This window comes from Chroicocephalus ridibundus, chromosome 1, assembly GCF_963924245.1.
Source record: "Chroicocephalus ridibundus chromosome 1, bChrRid1.1, whole genome shotgun sequence".
NCBI lineage: Eukaryota > Metazoa > Chordata > Aves > Charadriiformes > Laridae > Chroicocephalus > Chroicocephalus ridibundus.
In genome coordinates, this window is record NC_086284.1 from 28,649,363 (window position 1) to 28,671,292 (window position 21,930).

General features: G+C 35.2%; 1 protein-coding gene across 5 annotated transcripts in view; it reads left to right on the plus strand.

The window, feature by feature from the left end:
• The window catches only part of NBEA (neurobeachin), a 513,163-nt gene that overhangs the window by 149,212 nt on the left and 342,021 nt on the right, over positions 1–21,930 (plus strand). For all 5 annotated transcript variants that reach the window (XM_063332757.1, XM_063332720.1, XM_063332711.1 and 2 more), the window contains exons 13-22: positions 183–351; positions 10,923–11,002; positions 11,779–11,841; positions 11,950–12,047; positions 14,024–14,116; positions 17,082–17,190; positions 19,181–19,262; positions 19,473–19,596; positions 19,939–20,131; positions 20,403–21,422. In XM_063332757.1, coding sequence (XP_063188827.1) covers positions 183–351; positions 10,923–11,002; positions 11,779–11,841; positions 11,950–12,047; positions 14,024–14,116; positions 17,082–17,190; positions 19,181–19,262; positions 19,473–19,596; positions 19,939–20,131; positions 20,403–21,422 — 2,031 coding nt within the window. The remainder of the gene's footprint in view (positions 1–182; positions 352–10,922; positions 11,003–11,778; positions 11,842–11,949; positions 12,048–14,023; positions 14,117–17,081; positions 17,191–19,180; positions 19,263–19,472; positions 19,597–19,938; positions 20,132–20,402; positions 21,423–21,930) is intronic.

Sequence of the window (21,930 nt, forward strand, 5' to 3'; positions counted from 1 at the left end):
TAGAAAATTTAGATTGGAAGGCATTTCTGGAGGTCATTCCATGTGTCAGTCCAGTCCTAGCCCTAAGTTAGTTTATTATTTTTAAGTTTTTTATATCCCATACAAAGTAAATCCTAAAAAGCCTAAAAATTAAGTTTATTAATATATAACTTGGGTTTCTGTGGATAACTTCCATTCTTCAGGTGCAGTTATCTTTGTATACCTACTTGTCAGCTGAATTCATTGGAACTGCTACCATCTATAACACTATACGCAGAGTAGGAACAGTACTGCAGTTGATGCACACGCTGAAATACTACTACTGGGTGGTTAATCCTGCTGACAGCAGCGGCATTACTCCTAAAGGATTAGGTAAGTACAATGCGTAAGAAAGAAAATATAAGGATTTCCTGTGTAGGAAGATTTATGATGTAAATGTGCGAAAGCTCCTTGGATCTGTAGTCAAGGAGGCAATGGCAATAATCAGTGCCAGTGGTCAACAGTAGGAGGACTGTGCAAGTAATTTTGGTGTATCATACACCTCTGATGATAATTCCTTACGTCTTTATGTATTCCCAGAAGATTCCAACTCTGGTCTTCAATTGCATAGCATATCCTTATGTTGGCATACTTTAGGAATCATAGTAAAATCATGGATTTTTCTTCTTCTGTAACAAAGAGGAAATCTTAAGCGCGTTTCATATGCCAAAGAAAGCTTTGTGGGGTTTGAATGATTGGTAGTGTTAAGTGACCTTGAAAACAGAGTGGAAACTTCTAGTTCTCACTGCTGAGATCTCTGAAGCTGTCTTTCCAGTTTAGTAATATTTTTTTCTCTGCCCTTATAAAATAGAGATTGATTTAACTTCGCTTATAGTCACGCGCTTAGCTTAGCTCAGGAAGCACTGAATGACAGCAGCCACAAAAAACAGCAGTAAGACGTAGAGGCTAAATGCTGCATGTAACAGATGTGTATTAACCAGAGCATCAAATCATTCTAATCCTATACACTCCAGCTGTAATGTCATTACATTTATCTAACTTCTTGTGTAAAGCCGGGAGGTTTTGGTTGAAAGTCTTTTAAAAATTAATTGATATATAAGAATTTATTAATTATCTTCATTCTGTAACTATTACTGTCACACTGAGAAATTGAATAATTAGGGGATATTTTAGTGCTGTCACATATCCAAATATGTAAGGATGTGACATATATAAGTTATTGGATAATTCTTCATTTGTTAGTGAGCTGTATGTATAGGGGTTTTCTCCAATATTTTTCATTTTAATAAATAAAAATGGAAGGAACAATTCTTATCCTGGATTAGGTATCCTAATAGGCAGTGAAGTTGCAACTTGTTGAGGCTCGCAGAAAGAGCTGCTGTTGGCCCTGGGACCTCATTTATAGTTCTCTCATATTATAATATTAGGCGAATTATATTCTTCGTAAAATTATTCAAATTTGCTTTAAAAATACCTTAAGAAAAGCACACTGGGTTTCTGTTCTCTGTTCGTTTGAGTGAAAAGTTTGTAATATGAAAATTCACTGTGGTGGTTACTTAATTAGCGTGAGATTTTTGTCAATGATAAAGTATGCTTTCCATTTACACTGATTCTGGATTCTCTTTGCCAAAATGGAATTAAGTTCACTGTTGGTATCTACAGTGAAGGCGTCCCCATCCGAGCTTGGTGTCTGCTGATAATACAGTGGAATGCAGGAGTCAGTTGGCTGAATGTGGTTTCCTACCGTCATTTTAGTCCCTGTGGGGCATCCCACCTGCCTCTCAGAAGGATGCAGGTGTCCTGTGCGTCCTGTGTCAAATATCCTTGTTCTATGTAGATATTTTGTATACCTTATGGCATGTCAAATCACACTGCTAAGTATCTTTAGGAAGCTGTGTCCTACCTCTAGTTGACGGAGCCTTGAGAACTCTTTAGTTTGAAAGGTAGTTGCTTTCTAGACTCCATTGACTATATTGATTAGATCTTCATTGACTTCAGTGGCAAGTTAAAAGCTGGTCTCACGTGTTGGCAGCTACTCTGTAGATGTCTGAAATTAGGGTGAGCTGAATCCTGCCTTGGGACTGACTTTACCCAGCTTCATGCTTTCAGAGCTCTGCTCTGTTGAGAAATGCACAGCACAGGTAGAGTTTTAGCATCAGACAAGTTAACCGTATCTGAGCTCAATGAGGAATTAGGATGTTATCAAACTCAGTTGATCAGTTTATAATATGTACATCGTATTTGTGACTGTTGAATGACCAGCTGTTGGGAGGTAAAGTTTCCAGGTGTCAACCATCTTTACACCTAGACGGAGATCTGGAAAATTGCTCAACTAGTTTGAGACTGTAAGTTTGGTATTTTCTGATGGTATTTTCTACTTGTTATTGCTGTAATTCTTTGGGGGTTTTGTTTTTCTTTGGGTTGGTTGGTTGTTTGTGAGTTTTTTAATTAAAGAATTCCTGTACTTCTGTGTCAAGATAGTAGTACCTAACAGCACTTTGACAATGTATTGCATGTTACTTCCTCCTGGCTAGGCTTGCTGTTTTCTGGAAACAGTGTGACATTTCTTTTTGTAGGAGGTATGGATTGTTTTTATCTCTCCCAGATCTGCCTCTCTGCAGTTAGCTGTATTTTTGGAGTATTTGTAAGTGTAATGCTAGTTGAATAGCTACAAAAAAAAATTATGTAGTCATCAAAATCTGAACAGAAGGCATGGGGTACACAAGGACACTAAATTAGGAATGAGAAATGAATCATTTAACTCTAAATTAGCATACATATGTCTGTTTTACTTCCCTACCTTTTATTTCATTCTTAGCTATTTTAAGGATATAGTATGTTCTCATTTGTGTCAGTTTCAGACTCTGTTTTTCTCAGGAAGGCAACCAGGTAGGTCCCTGAAAGGCAATCAGATAGTGCAAATTACTGGTTGTTTGGCATTGCAGTATGACAACAAAAATCACAATTACGAAGGCCTTCATACAGTAGTTGGGAAGGTGTTTGATAAACTCTGAGGCCATGCTCATTTTCGAAATACATATTATTATCCACTCTATCTGTATTTTCTCCTTTTTTTTTTCTTTAGGTAGACTTCTAGATAAACGTGACTTTTTTAAAAGTTTAATCTCAACTTTATTCCTTGTTCCTTATCCTCTCCCTTCCCCTCTGTTGCTTAGACTGCAGAAAATACCATGTAATTGATAGAACTAGAGTAGAAAGTATTTTTGTAGTACTCTTTCCTGTCTGTAAAAATGGCTTCCCTTGTGTAGAGTTGAAGAATGTCAGGTTATCGGGGAGGAAGATCAGTGACATAGCAATGGAATGTGCAAATCCAGCATAGCTGTGGAATTTTCACCATGCAAATCAGCACTACGATTTTTTTTGCTATTATTTCACAGGTAGCTTCTGCTTCTGACTAATAGAGCTGTAATAACCGTGCTGATTTGCAAGCAAATGACTGTGGAAATATAATAATTGCTGAGGTGATGGGTTGCTAAATTTGATTTCATAGTAACTTAATTTCATATTTTATTTTTATCGAATTCGCATTAATTACTTTCAATTGATAAAATTCCTGAAAACTTTTCAAAATGTTTAATCACCTGGATATTACATTGCTTTTCTTCACAAGATGCTCTTTCTTTTAACATTAAGTGCAATCTGCCAATGTGATATGCAGGTCTGGCTGATTCAGGGTTATGGTCCTAGAATACTATAAGTAGCTGTAGTTAATATGCTTAATGCTTTTTTTCTTTTCACCAAGTCATAACTTCACCAATCCTAATATTTAAAAAAAGTTAAATGTTTCAGGATTTTGGTTTTGCATTGATTTTTCCTAGCCTGCATACAGCCACTACTGCCACACGTAGCTGTCAAGTTTATTATTTGTTAAAATGTAGAATAATGTGGAAAAAGAAGTTTGTAAAAGTAAGAAACTTCCACTGTAAAAATACAATTATGTGAATGTTAGAGTAACTGCATTTTAAGTAGCATTTGATATTTCAAAATGAAAGAACAGGACCCATTGTCTATGAGCAGTAATTTTACTGTAAGAAACAGAAAAATGTCATAATGCAAGAAAATGGCATATGATAGTCCCTTATCAGAGGCAACTGAAACTCTAAGCTAACTTGACATCAGACTTTTCAGATCGGAAGAAGACTTTAATGGAAATCTTGCCAATATCTGAAATTTGACTTTATGTTTTATAGTGCCTTTAAATAGCTTGCTGTCATATTAGAAAGTGAGTTTATTCATGCAAACATTTTAGTAATGTGATGCTTTCTTGTCTTCTAGGCGTATCACTTTTTATGCAGAGATACTGAAACACTTTAATATTAGTAGTTTGATATACTATTACTTGCAGTTAACCTGCTTCGAGGTTTTATTGCCTTCCTCTGCCTTAAAGCACAAAGTGGGCAAGTTTCCTGTACTGACAGTGTAGTATACCTTGTTTAAAGCCAAAGTGGCTCAGTATTGAAGCTTCCCATTTGGCTAACGCTGTTTTCTTAAAAAATGAAAGTTGCTTTTCCTTATAAAATAGGAGGTGTAAATATTTTGAATTATTTAGAAGGCTCAAATATTTATTTTGAATTTGAGTTTCTATCTTCTCTTTCATATTGCTTTCCTGTCTGAAGCTGGTATTTCTTCTTGGATTCAGTATACTAAATTCATATTGGTTTGTTCCCTTCTGAAGTATTAGAAACACTTTTTCAAAAGGTACAGTTATCAGCTCGCTTGATGATTATTCTTAGTAGGTTTTATATTTTAGATATAGATGTACATGGTGGAGGCAAATTTTCTGTTTAAAATTTTGAGTTTTACTTTCCTTTTTTGTGTTGTGTTGGTGTGGTTTTTAAATTAAAATACCAGTTATAAATAGGTGGCAGGACAAAAGTGACTTATGTTTTATTAAGACCATATTAGAAGTGAACTTGTGAGATAATTCTCATGTCAGGAAGAGCAGAAAAAGGCAAACCAATTTCCATGGGAAAGGATCCCTAGACTTTATTATATTTTACATTTCACACTTGAACTATGGTTAGCTATTCTCTTGATTTGCCATGTGCATGCTTTTAACATTTTGTTAAATCATACAGAATAAGATGTGAAGGTGGGAGAAGACCATAGGGTCGCCCAACAGTTGCAGCATCTAAAGCCACAGTGAAACAGGCAATTGAGTAAAAATTATTTAAAATTATATTATTTCTTTCCAAAAGTATTTCCTTTTGAGGGTTTTGGGAATGAATAAGAGGATAAACAGGGAGAGATTTAACTCTTTATCTTGCTATAGTAGATGGTGCATTTCAATGAAAATACTTCAAGCTGCCAGAGACATCTTAGCATTATGTTACCAGTCTGAATTCTTCTTTGATGTTTCGTCTTTTCAAATTATATACTAGACTAATATTTAAATAGAAGCCAAGCTGTGGTTGTCTTTCAGAAGGGGCAAAACACACATATTTTTAATATCAAAGCAACAGAGAAAAATGTAAACATACTTCTTTTATTTTTGTCTTTGGGTGTCTAGTAACTGTTGGATAGTTTAATTTATTTATTAACCTTTTTAAAGAAAAATAAAACATTTATGCACTTAAAAAAAAAATCTCTGTACTGATGAATTAATTTGATGTAGAATTTCTGTAAATTTAAGAGAGAACTTATTAGAGCCCACCAGGATATTTATGCCTTGAAAAATCTCCATTGGAATTACTTACCAACCGCATGGCACTCTGAAAATACTGATGAACCAACAGTGGTGCAGTAATGAGAAAGCATAAAATGAAGGCAATAACAGAAATATCAACTAAATAGCGTGGAGGTTTTTTCCCTAAGAAAAAATAAATTATGCTACTCAGTGTTAACAACTGTCAGAAATGTATTGTGCTAAATTGTAATTTTGTACCCTGTTGCAGAGCACCCCATGAAATATTTGCAACTTCGTTGTTGTATGAAAGAAACGTGCATTTAAGTTTCAGGCTACTGAGTAGTGTAGTTCATTCTTGAGCGGTTGACCAAGCGTTTCTTTTTCTCTACTAGTATTTCCTGTTTGCTTCCCAACCCTTACTCTGAATGGACCTTTATGAGCAGTATCTTTCCTCCTGCTAGAGAATGCATGGTTGTTAATGGCCAAGTTAACTTATGTTAAGTAGAGTTTTCAAAAACATTTTTAGTGTCCAATATTTTTGAACATGATCTAGAAAAGTGAGAATTATGAAAGTTATTATGAAGAGAAAGTAACTATAGTTTTTCTTTTTCTGGATAGAAAAAGTTGCACAGATTTATTTCAAGGGCTGAGTTAGCATGGAACTCGGTTCTTATTAGCTTTGCAACAGTAAGATAAAAAGTAGGTCCTTCTGTGATCCACATAACATGTGAAGTTATTTATGCATGCTGGAGATCAGATTCTGCTATCAGTATCATGTTTTATTAATTTAAGGAGTAGAAAAATCATGCTTTTTACATATTAAAAAAAAACAGATGGAAGAATGTTGCATTTTTTTGCTTGTAGAACTGATAACACAACGTTTTAATTCCAAAGACAGGATTAGAAATCATTATTTTTGTTATTCAAAGCTCCTAATCAGTATTTTACACCAGTACTGGTTGTACTTTACTCTGAATATGTTTACTTATTCCCTCTTAATTAGTTCTGTTTTATGCCCCTATAATTGCTCTGTGCTGCAAGGATGAATTGGATGAATTTTTTTCATTTATTTTTGTCTGGATAAAGCTGGTGAACTCTCATTATGAGTGTATATTAAAAAAAATCTGATGCAAATCATGTGCTATCTGCAATAAATAAATACATAAAGAATCTAAAAGCAGGAAATGATTTAGTGACTCATCCTGGTGTGGGATAAGGGAGGCATCCTTTCTCTTGGCCAATTAACCAGAATGTTGCTATTTTTTATTAGGGACTTATGGTAGCTGTAACAGATCTGAAAAGGATTATCTTTGTTGTTGATTTAGTTTGGGTTTGGTTTTAGTCTTTAGCAGTGCTGTTTGGCAGTTTCTGAGTGATGGTGACACTGAATTGTCTGTATCCAGTGATGGGCACAAAGGTGAATAGACAGTAAAGAAAACTACGAAAAGCAGTGTTGAAAAACAAGATCTACTTGTCTCTCTTTACCTCAGTATATGTGTGTATAGTGTATATTTTTTTCTTCTAGCATAAACTATATCATTGCTCAATAATGCATTTTTTTAAAATAAATCTTTAATTAGTAATGAAGTTCTTCAGGTTGGAGATCTGGGCAGAGAGAAACCTTATGAAGTTCAACAAGGGCAAGTGTAGGGTGCTGCACCTGGGGAGGAACAACCCCATGCACCAGTACAGGTTGGGTGCTGACCTGCTGGAGAGCAGCTCTGTGGAAAGAGACCTGGGAGTCCTGGTGGACAACAGGATGACCATGAGCCAGCAATGTGCCCTTGTGGCCAAGAAGGCCAATGGCATCCTGGGGTGCATCAAGAGGAGCGTGGCCAGCAGGTCAAGGGAGGTCATCCTCCCCCTCTACTCTGACTTGGTGAGGCCGCACCTGGAGTACTGTGTCCAGTTCTGGGCTCCCCGGTTCAAGAGGGACAGGGAACTGCTGGAAAGGGTGCAGCGGAGGGCTACAAAGATGATTAGGGGACTGGAACACCTCTCTTATGAGGAAAGGCTGAGGGATTTGGGTCTCTTCAGTCTGGAAAAAAGACGTCTGAGGGGTGACCTTATCAACGCTTATAAATACTTAAAGGGTGGGTGTCAGGACGATGGGGCGAGGCTCTTTTCAGTGGTGCCCGGGGACAGGACAAGAGGCAATGGGCACAAACTGGAACATAGGAAGTTCCACCTAAACATGAGGAGGAACTTCTTTACCCTGAGGGTGGCAGAGCACTGGAACAGGCTGCCCAGAGAGGTGGTGGAGTCTCCAACTCTGGAGACATTCAAAACCCACCTGGACGTGTTCCTGTGTAACCTGCTCTAGGTGACCCTGCTCTGGCAGGGGGGTTGGACTAGATGATCTCCAGAGGTCCCTTCCAACCCTATGATTCTATGACTCTATGACTCTATGAAGCCAAAAAGTGTGATGACATAACAATTATAGTGGCAAATCCATTTTATGTAGCTTTACAACTTCTCAGATTAATTCCATTGAATCTGTATCAGGTGACCGTTGCATTACTATTGCTGCAGCCCTTTCTTCCACTCTTTGTGGCTGTCTACTAGTTACATAGGTTCCAGTTTTTCCTGCCTCTCATTTTTCTCTACCAGTCCTCTTTTAATTTTTCAAACTAATAGGGTTTTTTTACGTAAAGGCTTTTCTTATTCTAATGCAGTGAAGCTTCAAGACACAACCAAAATATAAGGAATAAATAATACTGGAGGACTGAAGGAAAAAGCACCGTTTTGCTTGCTTGGCATATAACCTGCAGGCAACAACTCCTTTCGTATCTTTCGCATGTTGAAGAACCCTTTTCAAGGTTCTCGCACATCTCCAGAGAAACTAGTGGGTATTTGAATGAGAAGTATGAAACTTAGGTACCTTTGAACAGGTTCCCAGTTAATTTGGGATATCTCTTTTTAATGCCTACTTAAAATTTCTGTTACAGAACTGCTTTGTAGAGCTCCCAATTGCCTTAGTGTTCTGTTTTCTGTTTCCATAATTACAGTCTTCCAGAAAAGACAAAATGCCTCAGTTTTTAGGCCTGTTTTTCATATATCGTCCGATATTGAATCCCAGTAAAGGTGTAGGAGGGAAGAAACAGATTTCTATGATGCAGTTAGATGAGTTGAATCTGCATTTGAATTAGGGAAGAAATTAGCTGTTGTCTAGAAGCACACAATTGCCATAAAAACACATGTAATATTTAATATAGTTGCAGCTAGTACCAAAAAATCAAACCTTCGTCTGTTTTTACAATGGGAAATAGATGTTTCATGATGCCATTAGAATGTATGGATATAAAACTGTTCCTGTATCTTTAAAGTTTATACGATAGATTTTTTTACAACAGTATCCTTACTATTTTTACATGTGGTGGTGGGGAGAGGTTGAGATTTATTTGCTTCTTTCTGAAAAGTACCCAGTTCTCTCTCCACTCCTAAGCAGGGAAGAAAACTTGAGAGGATTAACCATTCTTATTTTTCCTGCTGGTCAAACAAATATAACTTACTGTTGTGGTTTAACCCCATGGCAACTAAGCACCACACAGCCACTCGCTCACTCCCCCCAGTTTGGATGGGGGAGAGAATCGGAAGCATGAAAGTGAGAGTTTAAAACTTGTGAGTTTAAATAAAGACAGCTTAATAGTAAAGAGCCACGTGCCCAAGCAAAGCAAAACAAGGAATTAATTCACTACTCCCCATCGGCAGGCAGGTGTTCAACCATCTCCAGGAAAGCAGGGCTTCATCATGCGAAACAGTTTCTTGGGAAGACAAATGCCATCACTCTGAACGTCCCCCCCTTCCTCCTTCTTCCCCCAGCTTTATATACTGTGCATGACGTCATGTAGTATGGAATATTCCTTTAATCAGTTGGGGTCAGTTGTCCTGGCTGTGTCTTCTCCCAACTTCTTGTGCACCCCAGCTCGCACACTGATGGGGTGGTGTGAGGAGCAGAAAAGACCTCGATTCTGTGTAAGCCCAGCTCAGCAATAAAGAAAACATCTCTGTATTGTCAACACTGTTTTCAGCACAAATCCAAAACATGGATGATTTTCTTGTATGAAGAAAATTAACGCTATCTCGACCAAAACTGGCACACTTACCTTCAGGTTTGCCCTTGTTGCAAACTTGCATTATTATCTATATATCAGTGGCTTCACTTTGAAGAGTGGCACCGGAGACTGTAAAAAAATCATTTAAAAGTTATACTCATCTGGATTGGAAAGAATACTGAGACATCTATGTTATTAAGCTTTGATATGTGTTTATCAGCATAAGATGAAATCGTTGATGAAAAAATAAATTAGCCTGCATTTATTTTCACTGTGCAAAATTTAAGACTGTCTGTGACATGCATTGTTTGAAAAGCAAGAATTTAACAAAAGAATTTCCAGTTCAGCCTATACTATTTATGAAATGGGAGAATGGAAAATACAATAGAGCAAGTTGCAAATGACTATAGTTGTTCAGGCTCTGTTTTTTTAGCTACTTCTGTTTTTCTAATGTCCTTCCTCGAGCACAATTGTTTAAAGTATTATGGATTACAGATTTATATTTTTGCTGGCTTAAATTTACTATTTTCTTCAGATGGTAGTTTCTCTTTGGTTAAATAGCTTGTTTCTGCTACAGGTAACGGCCACCACTAGTATTTCATTAATCCTTTCTCTGGTGGTTTTCATTAACATGGTGTTTAACACAGTGGCTTAGTTATTCCAAGTTGTTATCACATAGTTTAGGTGAGATTCAACTTTGTATTCAGACACTTTTAAGTTTACATGACCACAGTGTAGCTGGACTAGGTGTTTGAACTCCCATTGTTTTCAGTGGGATTCAACTCAATGTAGTCAATAGAACTGATAATTTTTATCCTGAATTGGGCACGGACATTGGGTCAGTTGAGTACATTGAGTACAATAAAGAGAATAGTTGCTTATATTGGGATTTGAAACTCCTGTTTCATATGAAGACACCTACAGAACATATACCTTAGTTTAGTTGTGTGAGTCTAGACCTAGTTGCTACCTTTCATCTTCCTGTGTCTCTGTTTTTAAAAAAATAAATATATATATATATATATGCTTTTCTTTTTTCCAAACGAATCACTTATATTTATGTATATTGGTGTTGTAAAATGTCATTCTGAAAGGTTATAAATGATATCATTTTCAAATATGAACTTTTATATAATGAACAGAATATTAAATCTGTTGTAGGAACTGTGATTTCCTTAAGAAGCTGCAGTCATTAAAGGAATTAGTTTATATTTAAAAGTGGTGTATTTTGCTTCTTCCAGATGGTCCTCGGCCCTCACAGAAAGAAATCATATCACTAAGGGCATTTATGCTTCTGTTTTTGAAACAACTTATATTGAAGGTAAAACAGTCTATTCCAGATGGAAAACACTGAGATCTGTTATATGTATCTTTCATAGTAGTAAATATATAATACCTGTCAGGTATTGTATCTGTTTCTGGTTACTTTTAATGTTCATGCACGTATTTCTAATCAACCTAAAGGTAGTAAATCCGTACAATATTTCTTATTAACCTCACCATACTGTGCCACATATATTTTATTAAATGTGCTTGCAGAAATAGTATATGACACTACAGAACCTTTCATCTATTTCTCCTTTTTTTTTGTTCTTGTAGCAGATAGTTGCTTGATTGATTAAATGAAAAAGGGAATGGTAGTTGTTAAGGTAGTTATTGCTTGATGCATTTTTTTGGTTCTACCACTGGTTGAAATGATCTAGGACTCCTTCTTTCTATTACAGGGGTACACTAGTCTTTGAGGTATAATCTGCCATTTGAGACTAGAATGAAAACCAGTACTTTCTGGCCTTGCTTATTCCTCTTTTTTTTTTTTTCCCCCTGTTCAGTCTGAGGGACTGGAGGAGTTACAGTCATAGTGAGGGCCCACACTGTAAGAATCCTTTCTAGCAGGAATAGAGGGCTGACTTCATACTGTTTGAATTGTCAAGGTGATAAGAAAAAGCAATGGCATGAAAGAGAGAATTTAGTCTTTTGAGTTTAAAAAGGAAAAATTGTAGGATTATTTTCCTTGCTTCAAGTTTTTCTAGAGCCAAACTTAAAGAATGTATTTTCTCTAATAATGCTCCTCCCTTTTTTTTTTTTTTTTTTTTTTAGGATCGAGGAGTGAAAGAAGATGAACTGCAGAGCATACTAAATTACTTATTAACAATGCACGAGGTACATTTCTGTAATAGCCTATATTTTACTGTAACCAATTGTACCAGCTCTGTGGGAAGCCTGCTGTTGAAGTTAGTTTGTAGAATAACATTGATGCTTGTCATACAGGATGAAAATATTCATGATGTGCTGCAGCTGCTAGTGGCACTAATGTCCGAACATCCAGCATCCATGATACCTGCCTTTGATCAGAGAAATGGGATACGGTAAGACGGTGAAGTGAGAAAATATCTTAAAAGTTGTTCCAGTATCATCACACTCCAGATTGCTTCTTTTTCACATAAATATCACACTTGCTGATCTGTCAAACTACAATTTTATTAACTTAGGCTATATTTTTTGTCAACAACAGGGTGGTTTTGATAGCTTGGAGGAAAAAAATTTCAGTTTAAGGTTATCATTATATTTGAAGGTGAATGTACTGTTATACTTGCTTCTCAGTCCCAAATAGAATATGTAATTAACAAGATGCATCAAAAAGCCAAGGATCTATCTCAGAATAATTTGGACTATTCTCTCTTCAGATGTTTAAAATAATTTGGAGGTAGGAAGAGGAAAACAAGAGAAATTGTTCCCTAATCTCTCAAATTCTCTCTGAAAAGATTAAAAAAATAATCTGTGGACTTCCTGTGCTTATCTGATTGACAGTAAAATTAATAACTGATAATTCCCAGAGGAGTGGTATTTTTGTTGTTTTCTTATGCCTAATTTGGTAATGCAGGTTTTTTCAAAGATTAATAATTTTCATGTTAATAATCTAAAATTTACTATAGAATTTTGGTTTGTGCTGTTCTGAAAATACTTTGGAAAATGCAAAGGGCTTGTAAAACAGGGGGAAAAAAACCCAATATCTACTACCTGCTAAATTAAAACTCCATTTTGCCAAAATACTAAGGTCTTCTACTTAAAACTGTTCAAATGGCAATGCTAGTTGAAGGGAAGTCTGATTGTACTCATGATTAAGACTTTGTTTTCTGACTATAGTTGTCTGTAGTCAGACTAAATTCTCTTCCTTGATAGCTTTTGAAGAAGGGTAAGACTGATCTAGAGGATTTAATACATCTTTATGTGACATTTGTGGTCATCTTTACGTAACGTTTGTGGTACCAATATTAAAATTGTAACATCGTGCAGTCTGTGTTTAAAAGTCTGTTGAAAAAGTGGAGAGAATGCTCAGAATTGCAACATTTAAGTATTCCAAAAAAAAGCCTAATAGAATTGGGCGTTCATCTGCTTAAGTTATCAAAGGACTAAAGCCTCAGAGGTCATTTGATAATGGCTTAAGTCCTTTCAAAAGAGGAAGATTTTGTCTGCTAAAGTGCTGTTTAGTGGAGAAAGACTAAAAAGAATGGCTAAAAGCTGACGGTCAGCTAATTCAAATGGGAAACTAAAGTATAAATTTAAAAATTTGTTGAAGAACAGTCCAGGGAAAGGGTAATGTTTTCTGTCTCTTGGTGTCTTCAAATCAAGACTGGTTTCCTTTCTGAAGGACTGTAGAATTTGTGCTTAAACCAAACTTATTAATTAAATAAGTATTAATTAAATTAGTTAAATGTTGAGGTCTTTTTAATCCCAGATTTAAAAACAGAGGATGTATTTATTTTTTTTACCTCAAATTTTGATGCAATGTGGATGCGGCTTCATAGGTCTATATGGGATTTTGTGTAACACATTTTGTGTAACATTGCCATATTTTACTTTTGACAAATGAGATTTCAATATAAACATGCTGTGATTAAATGCAGGTGCCCTATCCTGTGTAGAAAGGATGTTGAGTAGGGTTTTTAAGAATGAAAGGAGATTTTCAATAACAACCAGGTACTCCAAGAAGCTCCAGGATATGACTTTATGTGCTCCAATTTGTTTCTCTTGTCTTAAGCTACAGCTGCTCAAACTGTCTTTTATTTGATTGTTCCAAGGTAGAAGTATGCGAGAAGATTGTCACTTACTGCTATAAAAAATTGACCTGAACCAAAAGACACCATATCTCTAACCTAACGAATTCATAATCAAACTCTTAACGCTGTGCTTGGTGCTTTCAGTATATCCTTCCGTTCTTTGTAAATTGCTATTTTTATAGTTTTATTTATTAAGAAATATCCTGTTCAGTGAAATACAATCTATATATGTGATGTTTAGTAATAAACTGAAAAAACTTGTTGAATTTGTTTTTCTTTTTTAGAGTAATTTATAAATTATTGGCTTCCAAAAGTGAGAGTATATGGGTGCAAGCTTTGAAGGTCCTTGGATATTTTCTTAAACACTTGGGTCATAAGTAAGTGTACGTTTTTTTTGTTATAGTGGTGTATTTAAGTTCACAATTCGTCTTGTCTTTTTGTCATGATTACTGTATATTCTTTGACAGTCTTTAGAAATTACTTAAAATTTTTAGGTTTTCTGATTAATGCACCTTTATGCATTGGGACAAAATGAATTTTCCAGTTAACTTGTTACTAGTATGATGTTTGAAAAGATACAGTTATTGTCTGCCAAATATATGATATGCCAAAACTCAAGTCTTAAAACGACTGAAAAACATTTTCCAAAACTACATTTTATAAATGTATATTGTATGTTGAGCTAAGGATAATAGGAAACATATGAGTGTCATCAAAAATTTGTTGCTGGAATTTTCAGTGTCACTGCAATAAAAGTTTCAGGGCAGTACTTTTAAAAATAGCTTTAAAATGATGGGAAAAATGAAATAGAAGAATATGTTATTCACGTGGGAAAGTTTTGGAAGGAAAAGCAAACAGACTAAATAAATGAGCATAAATAAAGGAGGCAAGGACATACGTCTATGCAAGAAATAGTCACATTTTAAAAGAACTGGTGTCACGAAATAGACATACCTAGTCTCATCTTCCATATTTAGGTGTTAAGAAAGAATTAAAAAGCACGTAGTGTTGTGTAACCTGCTGCTGCCCACTTTCCCCCTTCTGTGTGTGATGCTTAACTGTCTGCCGCGGTTAGCCCACAACAATATTCCTGTGGGAGACTGTGCAGTATAAAAATTAACCATGTGCCTCACAAGAGACTTCATCGTGTAAAACCTCCTTAGAAGGGAAAGGAGCTGGGAGTCCAGCCATAGTGCGGTAATGCTAGGCATGCTTTTCTCAGTAAGATCAATAAAGTATGACTGCATAATTGAGAGACAGTTAGCTGAGAATATGCTCCCAAATGGCATTTTTCTTTCAGGATCCAGCAAGCCAAATAGTATTCTGGGAATTAATAAAGCAAATTGATAGTCCACTCAAGAATCTCCAAGGACTTTTCAAATGTTACTTATTAAAAATCATTCACATTGATAGGAACTGGATTAAGTAAAATACACCAGGTGAAGGTTTGACTTGTGCAGAAGCCTCGTTGTGTCCAAATTAAATACATTTGTTTAAAATATTTATTGCTTATCCAGTAAATAAAGAAGCAAACTCTGTAAGTGCAACATTAGAGAAAAAGAAAAGTGAGATTTTTTGGAAGCTGAAATTTAATTTCCTGGTCCTTAGCATGTACTTGTAATTATGGATGTGTCAGTGTAGTTTCCATTGTTCAGTGGAAGTACTTAGTACAAAGCTAAATAACTTTATTTTTCATATAATATGCATGATTTTATAAATTTGTAGTCAACTACAGGAAATTCTAAGCAATTATAAAATTATAAACTACATAAACTTATAAAGCACTTAAATTTCTGTTTCACAGTACAAGGAACAGGCATTGTATTTTAATATATTAAAGCAGAATTGCATAGAGATGTTATTACGTGATTTATGAAATCCGAACCAATACGACATTAATAACAAATGTGTAGGTACAAAGCCTGTTACCACTGCTGTAGTTCATATATATTCATTGCGGATTAAGCTACAGAGTGGACGTAATTGATTCTTAGAAGTGACTAGTAATGTGTTAGATGAGAGCCTGAGTAACTTGATTTTTCTTTGTGATCTGTGATGACCTTGTCTAACCTTAACAGTTGGCAAAATCACAGAATCATAGAATTGTCTAGGTTGGAAAGGACCTTTTAGATCATTGAGTCCAGCCATTAACCTGCTATTCTTTTCCTTCTCTACCATCTTTAATTCTTTCTACTCCACCACCGAAATCATAGTCTGTTATTTACTTTTGGTTTTTATCTCCACATTTAAACCTTCTGCACATTTTCACTTCCATGTGCTACATCATAGCTCGAAAGGTTGAATACCTATAGTTTCTCTCATAAGTAACTCATTAACTCTCTTCTATGCACTGAAGAGTACACACTGTTATAGGTTGTTGCCACTCTCTTGTGGTTCATTGAAAATTATAATGTATTCATTTCAAAATGAATCTATGTAATTTAAACCTGTGTTATCATTAGTAATGATGAAAAGGGAGTTTCTTAGCTTTAGAATACATAAAATTTTACAGAAACTTTATTGTATTTTATCTTATTTCGTATTTTCTGCTGCTTTAATATAGATTATTAATTATTTTCCATAATATTTCATAGTCATTACAGTACTAGATAAATTTAATGATGCAATTTATGAGAAGTACTCTGTTTATTTATGATGTTATATCCAATTTTGAGAGAGTAGTATTTTGGGACAGATAGAATTCACTGATGTGAGCTGCTTTCTTATCCTCTTAAGATTTGAGTAAGTTTTGATCCTAGCTATAAAATTCACTTCAGTCACTTGGAATTGCATAACTTTTCAGGATTTTATGTACTTTACATTGTAATGCATGTTTTTCCAAGACTTAATTAGTTTGGCTGCGTGAGAGAATGCTATATAAGGTGAATGGCAGTACTGATAAATCTGTATGTGTTAGTGTTTATGTTGGAAGATCTGAGGTTGGATTGCCCTGAGTCCTTGAGAGAGCGACAAAAGATATGTTCTGCAGTGATCACATTTTAGCCGGCCTGTGAACATAGTGAACTCTCTCAGCCTGAGTAAGATAGAAAGGGATTCCTTTGTCTTTTTCTACTGTGAAAATAATGGAGGGTGAGAATGATGTGTCATTTGTTTTATACAAAAGCCCATCCCAACCTTTGTATGTTACTACAATTGCGTTCGTATTGGGAAAGAACTTAAATGATGTTAAATTCATAATATTTACAGAATAATATGTTTTAGAACTTTTTAGTACAACATCAAAATGTTCGGCTTCTGGGTTTGGGTTGGGGTTTTTTTTGCAATTACTTGAAATGTTTAACATGCTTGGCATTTTCCTAATATTTTTATTTTCTCTTCCAGGCGAAAGGTTGAAATTATGCATACTCACAGTCTTTTCACGCTCCTTGGAGAAAGGTTGATGCTGCATACAAATACGGTGACCGTTACAACATACAACACACTTTATGAGGTACAAATTACTAAACACAGAGGTTGTCATCTCTGTTGTAAGAATTAGGACTTAACTATATTGTGACTCTGTGCTTTACAATATCCTGATTCTCAAGACTTATGTTAAAATTTTAGATAGAAATTTTAAGAAAGGATTTCTTGGTTCCAAATGTATTTTGCCATGCTTTGGATATTTTTATTAACAATGTCATAATTTTTACATAATCTCTATAAAACTTTCCACTTACAAAGGGTGATGGAAAAGATCCTGCTATTTAAGATGTCCATCAGTTTACACAAAAAAAATAAATTACTGCAGACCTGCAATTGCTGTTACTCCTCCATTGCAATGGAAAGTGTTGGAGCCAGGAAGATTTTTTTCCTTCTTCTTTTTCTTTTTTGAGCCATTCCTTTCACATTTACAAAATTTTGAAAAGTGCTGGTTTTCTTTTTTAACTAGTAACGCTGATAGTAATGCCAAAAAGATAACTGAACACAGCCTACTTTATGTAACAGATACTGCTTGAGGTGAATACGACCTCAAAGCATTCAACTGTTCTACCAGTCTCTTGCAGAAACTTCAGTTGTGATGATGAGCAATTTTGTTAAATCAAAATGTTGTCAACATCAAGTTGGTTGAAACCCATGTCCTAATGCCTGCAGATGCATAAAGATCACGTCCAATCTTTAATTAATTTTACAATGGTGACTTAGAATGGAATCTTTTGTAGTTTCAGAGGATCTTATGCACTAGAAAGATATTTTTGAATTATGCTATTATTTTTTTTTTCAGTCACAAATAGGTGTTATGGCTAGATACTCAGGACTGATTCCAGAAAAAACGTGGAAGACTAAAGGAGTGCTTGACATTTAGGGTTCTGAGTCTGAATGTGGATATAGAAAACTGTGATGTGTAAATCTGTAAATTCTCCTGTGATTGTAAAAAATTAATCTTCATCTATTTACCAATGACTTACTCAGATGTTAAGTTCCTTTTTGTTGAACGCCTCTAAGTTTACCCTGTGTGGTTTGACCACCTGGGTCTCACAGTCTAGATGTCACTGCATTCGGATTTCTGAGAGCTTCTGTCATTGATATTCTCAGAAAATAAATAACTCAGTGACAAAATTAAAATCCTCATGAAATCTGGCATCGACAGACATTCACATTTGAAAAAATAGCCAGAGGAAGAGAAAAAGGAATTAAGTGTCAAAAGTACAAAAGATTTGCCAAGGAGCTAATGCAGATATTTTCCATGATCCCTTGTAAAAAGCAAAGGCATATTTGCATTCTATTTTAAATACCAGTATGTAAAGACCCATTCGAAGATACTGTCTTTAGAACTGCCATTACTTTTATTATTGATTAATGAATGAGATAAAGTTCTGCTTTAAAATAAATAATAATTACTAGTGAAATTTCTGTTTTGAAATACATTTGCTTGAATATACTTATTGAGAATCCCATGGTAATATCACTAAATTTTTATTTGTTCTTAAAGTTGCGTGTATAGAACCTGTCTGTGGTGTTACAATAGAGGTTAATTAGTTTGTCAAGTACAGTTCATGAAACAGGAGAATGCTCTGTCTTGCTCATTATGTGAAGCCCCAGGATTATTCCTATGGAGTGCTGTCTGTGACTGTTCCTCTTTCCTAGCTGGAGAAAACCAAACCCACTTTTAACAAATACTGGGCTTGGTTATGAATAGAAAGTATGAGAATAACTTTTGATGTACAGTGCTCATGAAAGGATTTTTGATCTGTGAATGTATAACACATAGCTAACTAAAAAGTTACTTAACCAGCAACTGTACATCCATGAAAATCTTGATCCTTGCATAGAGGAATTGCTTGTTTCCATTCTTCAAGAACAAAAATATTTTGAGAAAATGTTTTATATGAAGTTACAGTGTGGCCACAGTAAATGTTCTTAAGAAATTTAAAAATAAACAAAGAAATGCTGGAGTGTTTCATTAAAAATGGTAAAAGGAACGTAATATTCTGTTTTAGATTTTGACAGAACAAGTATGCACTCAAGTTGTTCATAAACCGCATCCAGAGCCAGATTCTACAGTGAAAATTCAGAATCCAAGTAAGGACAATATATTATGTTTATATGATAAATGTATTGCCTAGAGGTTGTGGAGTTTTTGAAACAATATGGTTCAGGAAGCGAGAAAATTCATATACATATTCAAATACATATGAGTTTCAGTACATTAGTTGCTGTCAGCAACTATTTTTTTTTGTTGTTTTTAAATGTTGTTAAAATGTGTTACGTAACTAATTTATTCTTTCAAAGTGATTCTTAAGGTGGTGGCAACGCTGTTAAAAAACTCCACGCCAAGTGCAGAGCTGATGGAAGTTCGACGTTTGTTCTTATCTGATATGATAAAACTCTTTAGTAATAGCCGTGAAAACAGAAGGTATGTCACTACCAATAGTATTTTCTTGTCCTTTACTTGTGGGTAATAGCAATCTGTTGTACTTTGTGTAGAGTTTTATACTGTATATTAAATGGAATATATCAAAAATAAATGGAATAGGCCTGTGGTAACTTTTCTTAGTTCAGCAACTAATATTGGGTTCTTCTGTTTTGAATAAACTTTCATTTTTTATTCATCCTGAATTAATTTTAAGTTTCTTCCTACCATTGGATTGATGTTCAGAGGAGATGTAGCATATTATTTTCCTCCTTTTCTAAACATCATATGTTAAAATAAAGAAGCTTTGTTTGGATATATTTTGACCTAATTATTTCACTTTAGATGTTTACTTCAGTGTTCAGTGTGGCAGGACTGGATGTTTTCTCTGGGATACATTAACCCTAAGAACTCTGAAGAGCAGAAAATCACAGAGATGGTTTACAACATTTTCCGTATTCTCTTGTACCATGCAATAAAATATGAATGGGGAGGCTGGAGAGTGTGGGTGGATACTCTTTCTATAGCTCATTCCAAGGTAAGAAATGTCTCGTGGATGTTTTTTTAATACTGGTAACTCCCCCAAAGGGACTAGCAATATAGTAAGATAAGATGTAAAGTGATTTAGTGCCATCTGGTGGCTATCTCCATACATGTCAAGGTGGCTTTTTTTTTGGTCATCGTTGTAGGTCATTTGCTGTGAAACAATTTGTAAGCTGTATGTAATATGTTGTTAAGATTCTTTTTAGTTTTTCTCCAAGCTCATGTAGCATATATTCATCTACATAATCTGTTCGTTTCTTTTTAAGGTCACATATGAGGCTCACAAAGAGTATCTAGCAAAAATGTATGAAGAGTATCAAAGGCAAGAGGAAGAAAACATAAAAAAGGGGAAGAAGGGGAACGTGAGCACTATCTCAGGTCTTTCCTCTCAGACAACGGGAGCAAAAGGTGGAATGGAAATCCGAGAGATAGAAGACCTTTCACAAAGCCAAAGTCCAGAAAGTGAAACAGATTACCCTGTCAGTACTGATACAAGGGACTTGCTCATGGCTACAAAGGTGTCAGATGATGTGCTTGGAAGTGCTGAGAGACCAGGAGGAGGAGTGCATGTGGAAGTTCATGACCTTTTAGTTGATATAAAAGCTGAAAAGGTAGAAGCTACTGAAGTAAAACTCGATGATATGGATTTATCACCAGAGACACTGGTAACTGGAGAAAATGGTGCACTTGTGGAAGTTGAATCTCTTCTAGATAATGTATATAGCGCTGCTGTTGAGAAGCTGCAAAACAATGTTCATGGAAGTGTGGGTATTATTAAGAAGAATGAGGAAAAAGATAATGGTCCATTAATAACCCTGGCTGATGAGAAAGATGAACCTTCTACTAACAGTACCTCATTTCTCTTTGATAAAATACCTAGTCAAGAAGAGAAACTTCTACCTGAACTTTCAAGTAATCATATTTCTATTCCAAATGTGCAAGAGACACAGATGCATCTTGGTGTAAACGATGATTTGGGATTGCTTGCGCATATGACAGGTAGCGTAGATATAACATGTGCTTCAAGTATAATAGAGGACAAGGAGTTCAAGATTCACACAACTTCAGATGGAATGAGTAGCATTTCGGAGAGGGAGTTGGCTTCGTCATCTAAAGGATTAGAATATGCTGAAATGACTGCCACCACTCTTGAGACAGAGTCTTCTGGTAGCAAAACTGTACCTAGTGTTGATGCAGGAAGTATCATATCAGATACAGAAAGATCTGATGATGGTAAGGAAGCAGGAAAGGAGATACGGAAGATCCAGACAACTACAACAACCCAGGTAAGTTTCAAGTACTGTAGCCACATATGTGTCTGATGTAATTGTTGTCCGTTGCTGCTGGATAAATTAATAGTATGAGATCTGAGAGATGTTTGAAGTATATTTCTGTAATTATGTGAAGAAAAGTTTCCATCCTCAAGCCTATTTGCTTTGAAAATGCCATAACATATGTAAGGGCTGGGAAGTTTTTCATGTCTGTATAGGAAATATATATTGCAATTGTGGATGCTTTAGTTTAAAAAAACTTAGCTAAGAGAAACTTTCATCCATTTTCCTTAGTTCTTGTGGGGAGATTAACTAATACTCTTAGAATTCTGCTTTAGACTTTCTTTTTAGTATGTGTTAAGATTAGAAATATCTATATTTTACTATGAAATACACACTGAAGTATTCCTTACTCTTGCTTAACCTTTCTCAGAGGGTAGTCTTACAGCACTTTAGTACACTGTCTTCCCATATAGGAATGCTGGTATAAATAATCTCCATATTTGATCCTAACACAAGAAAA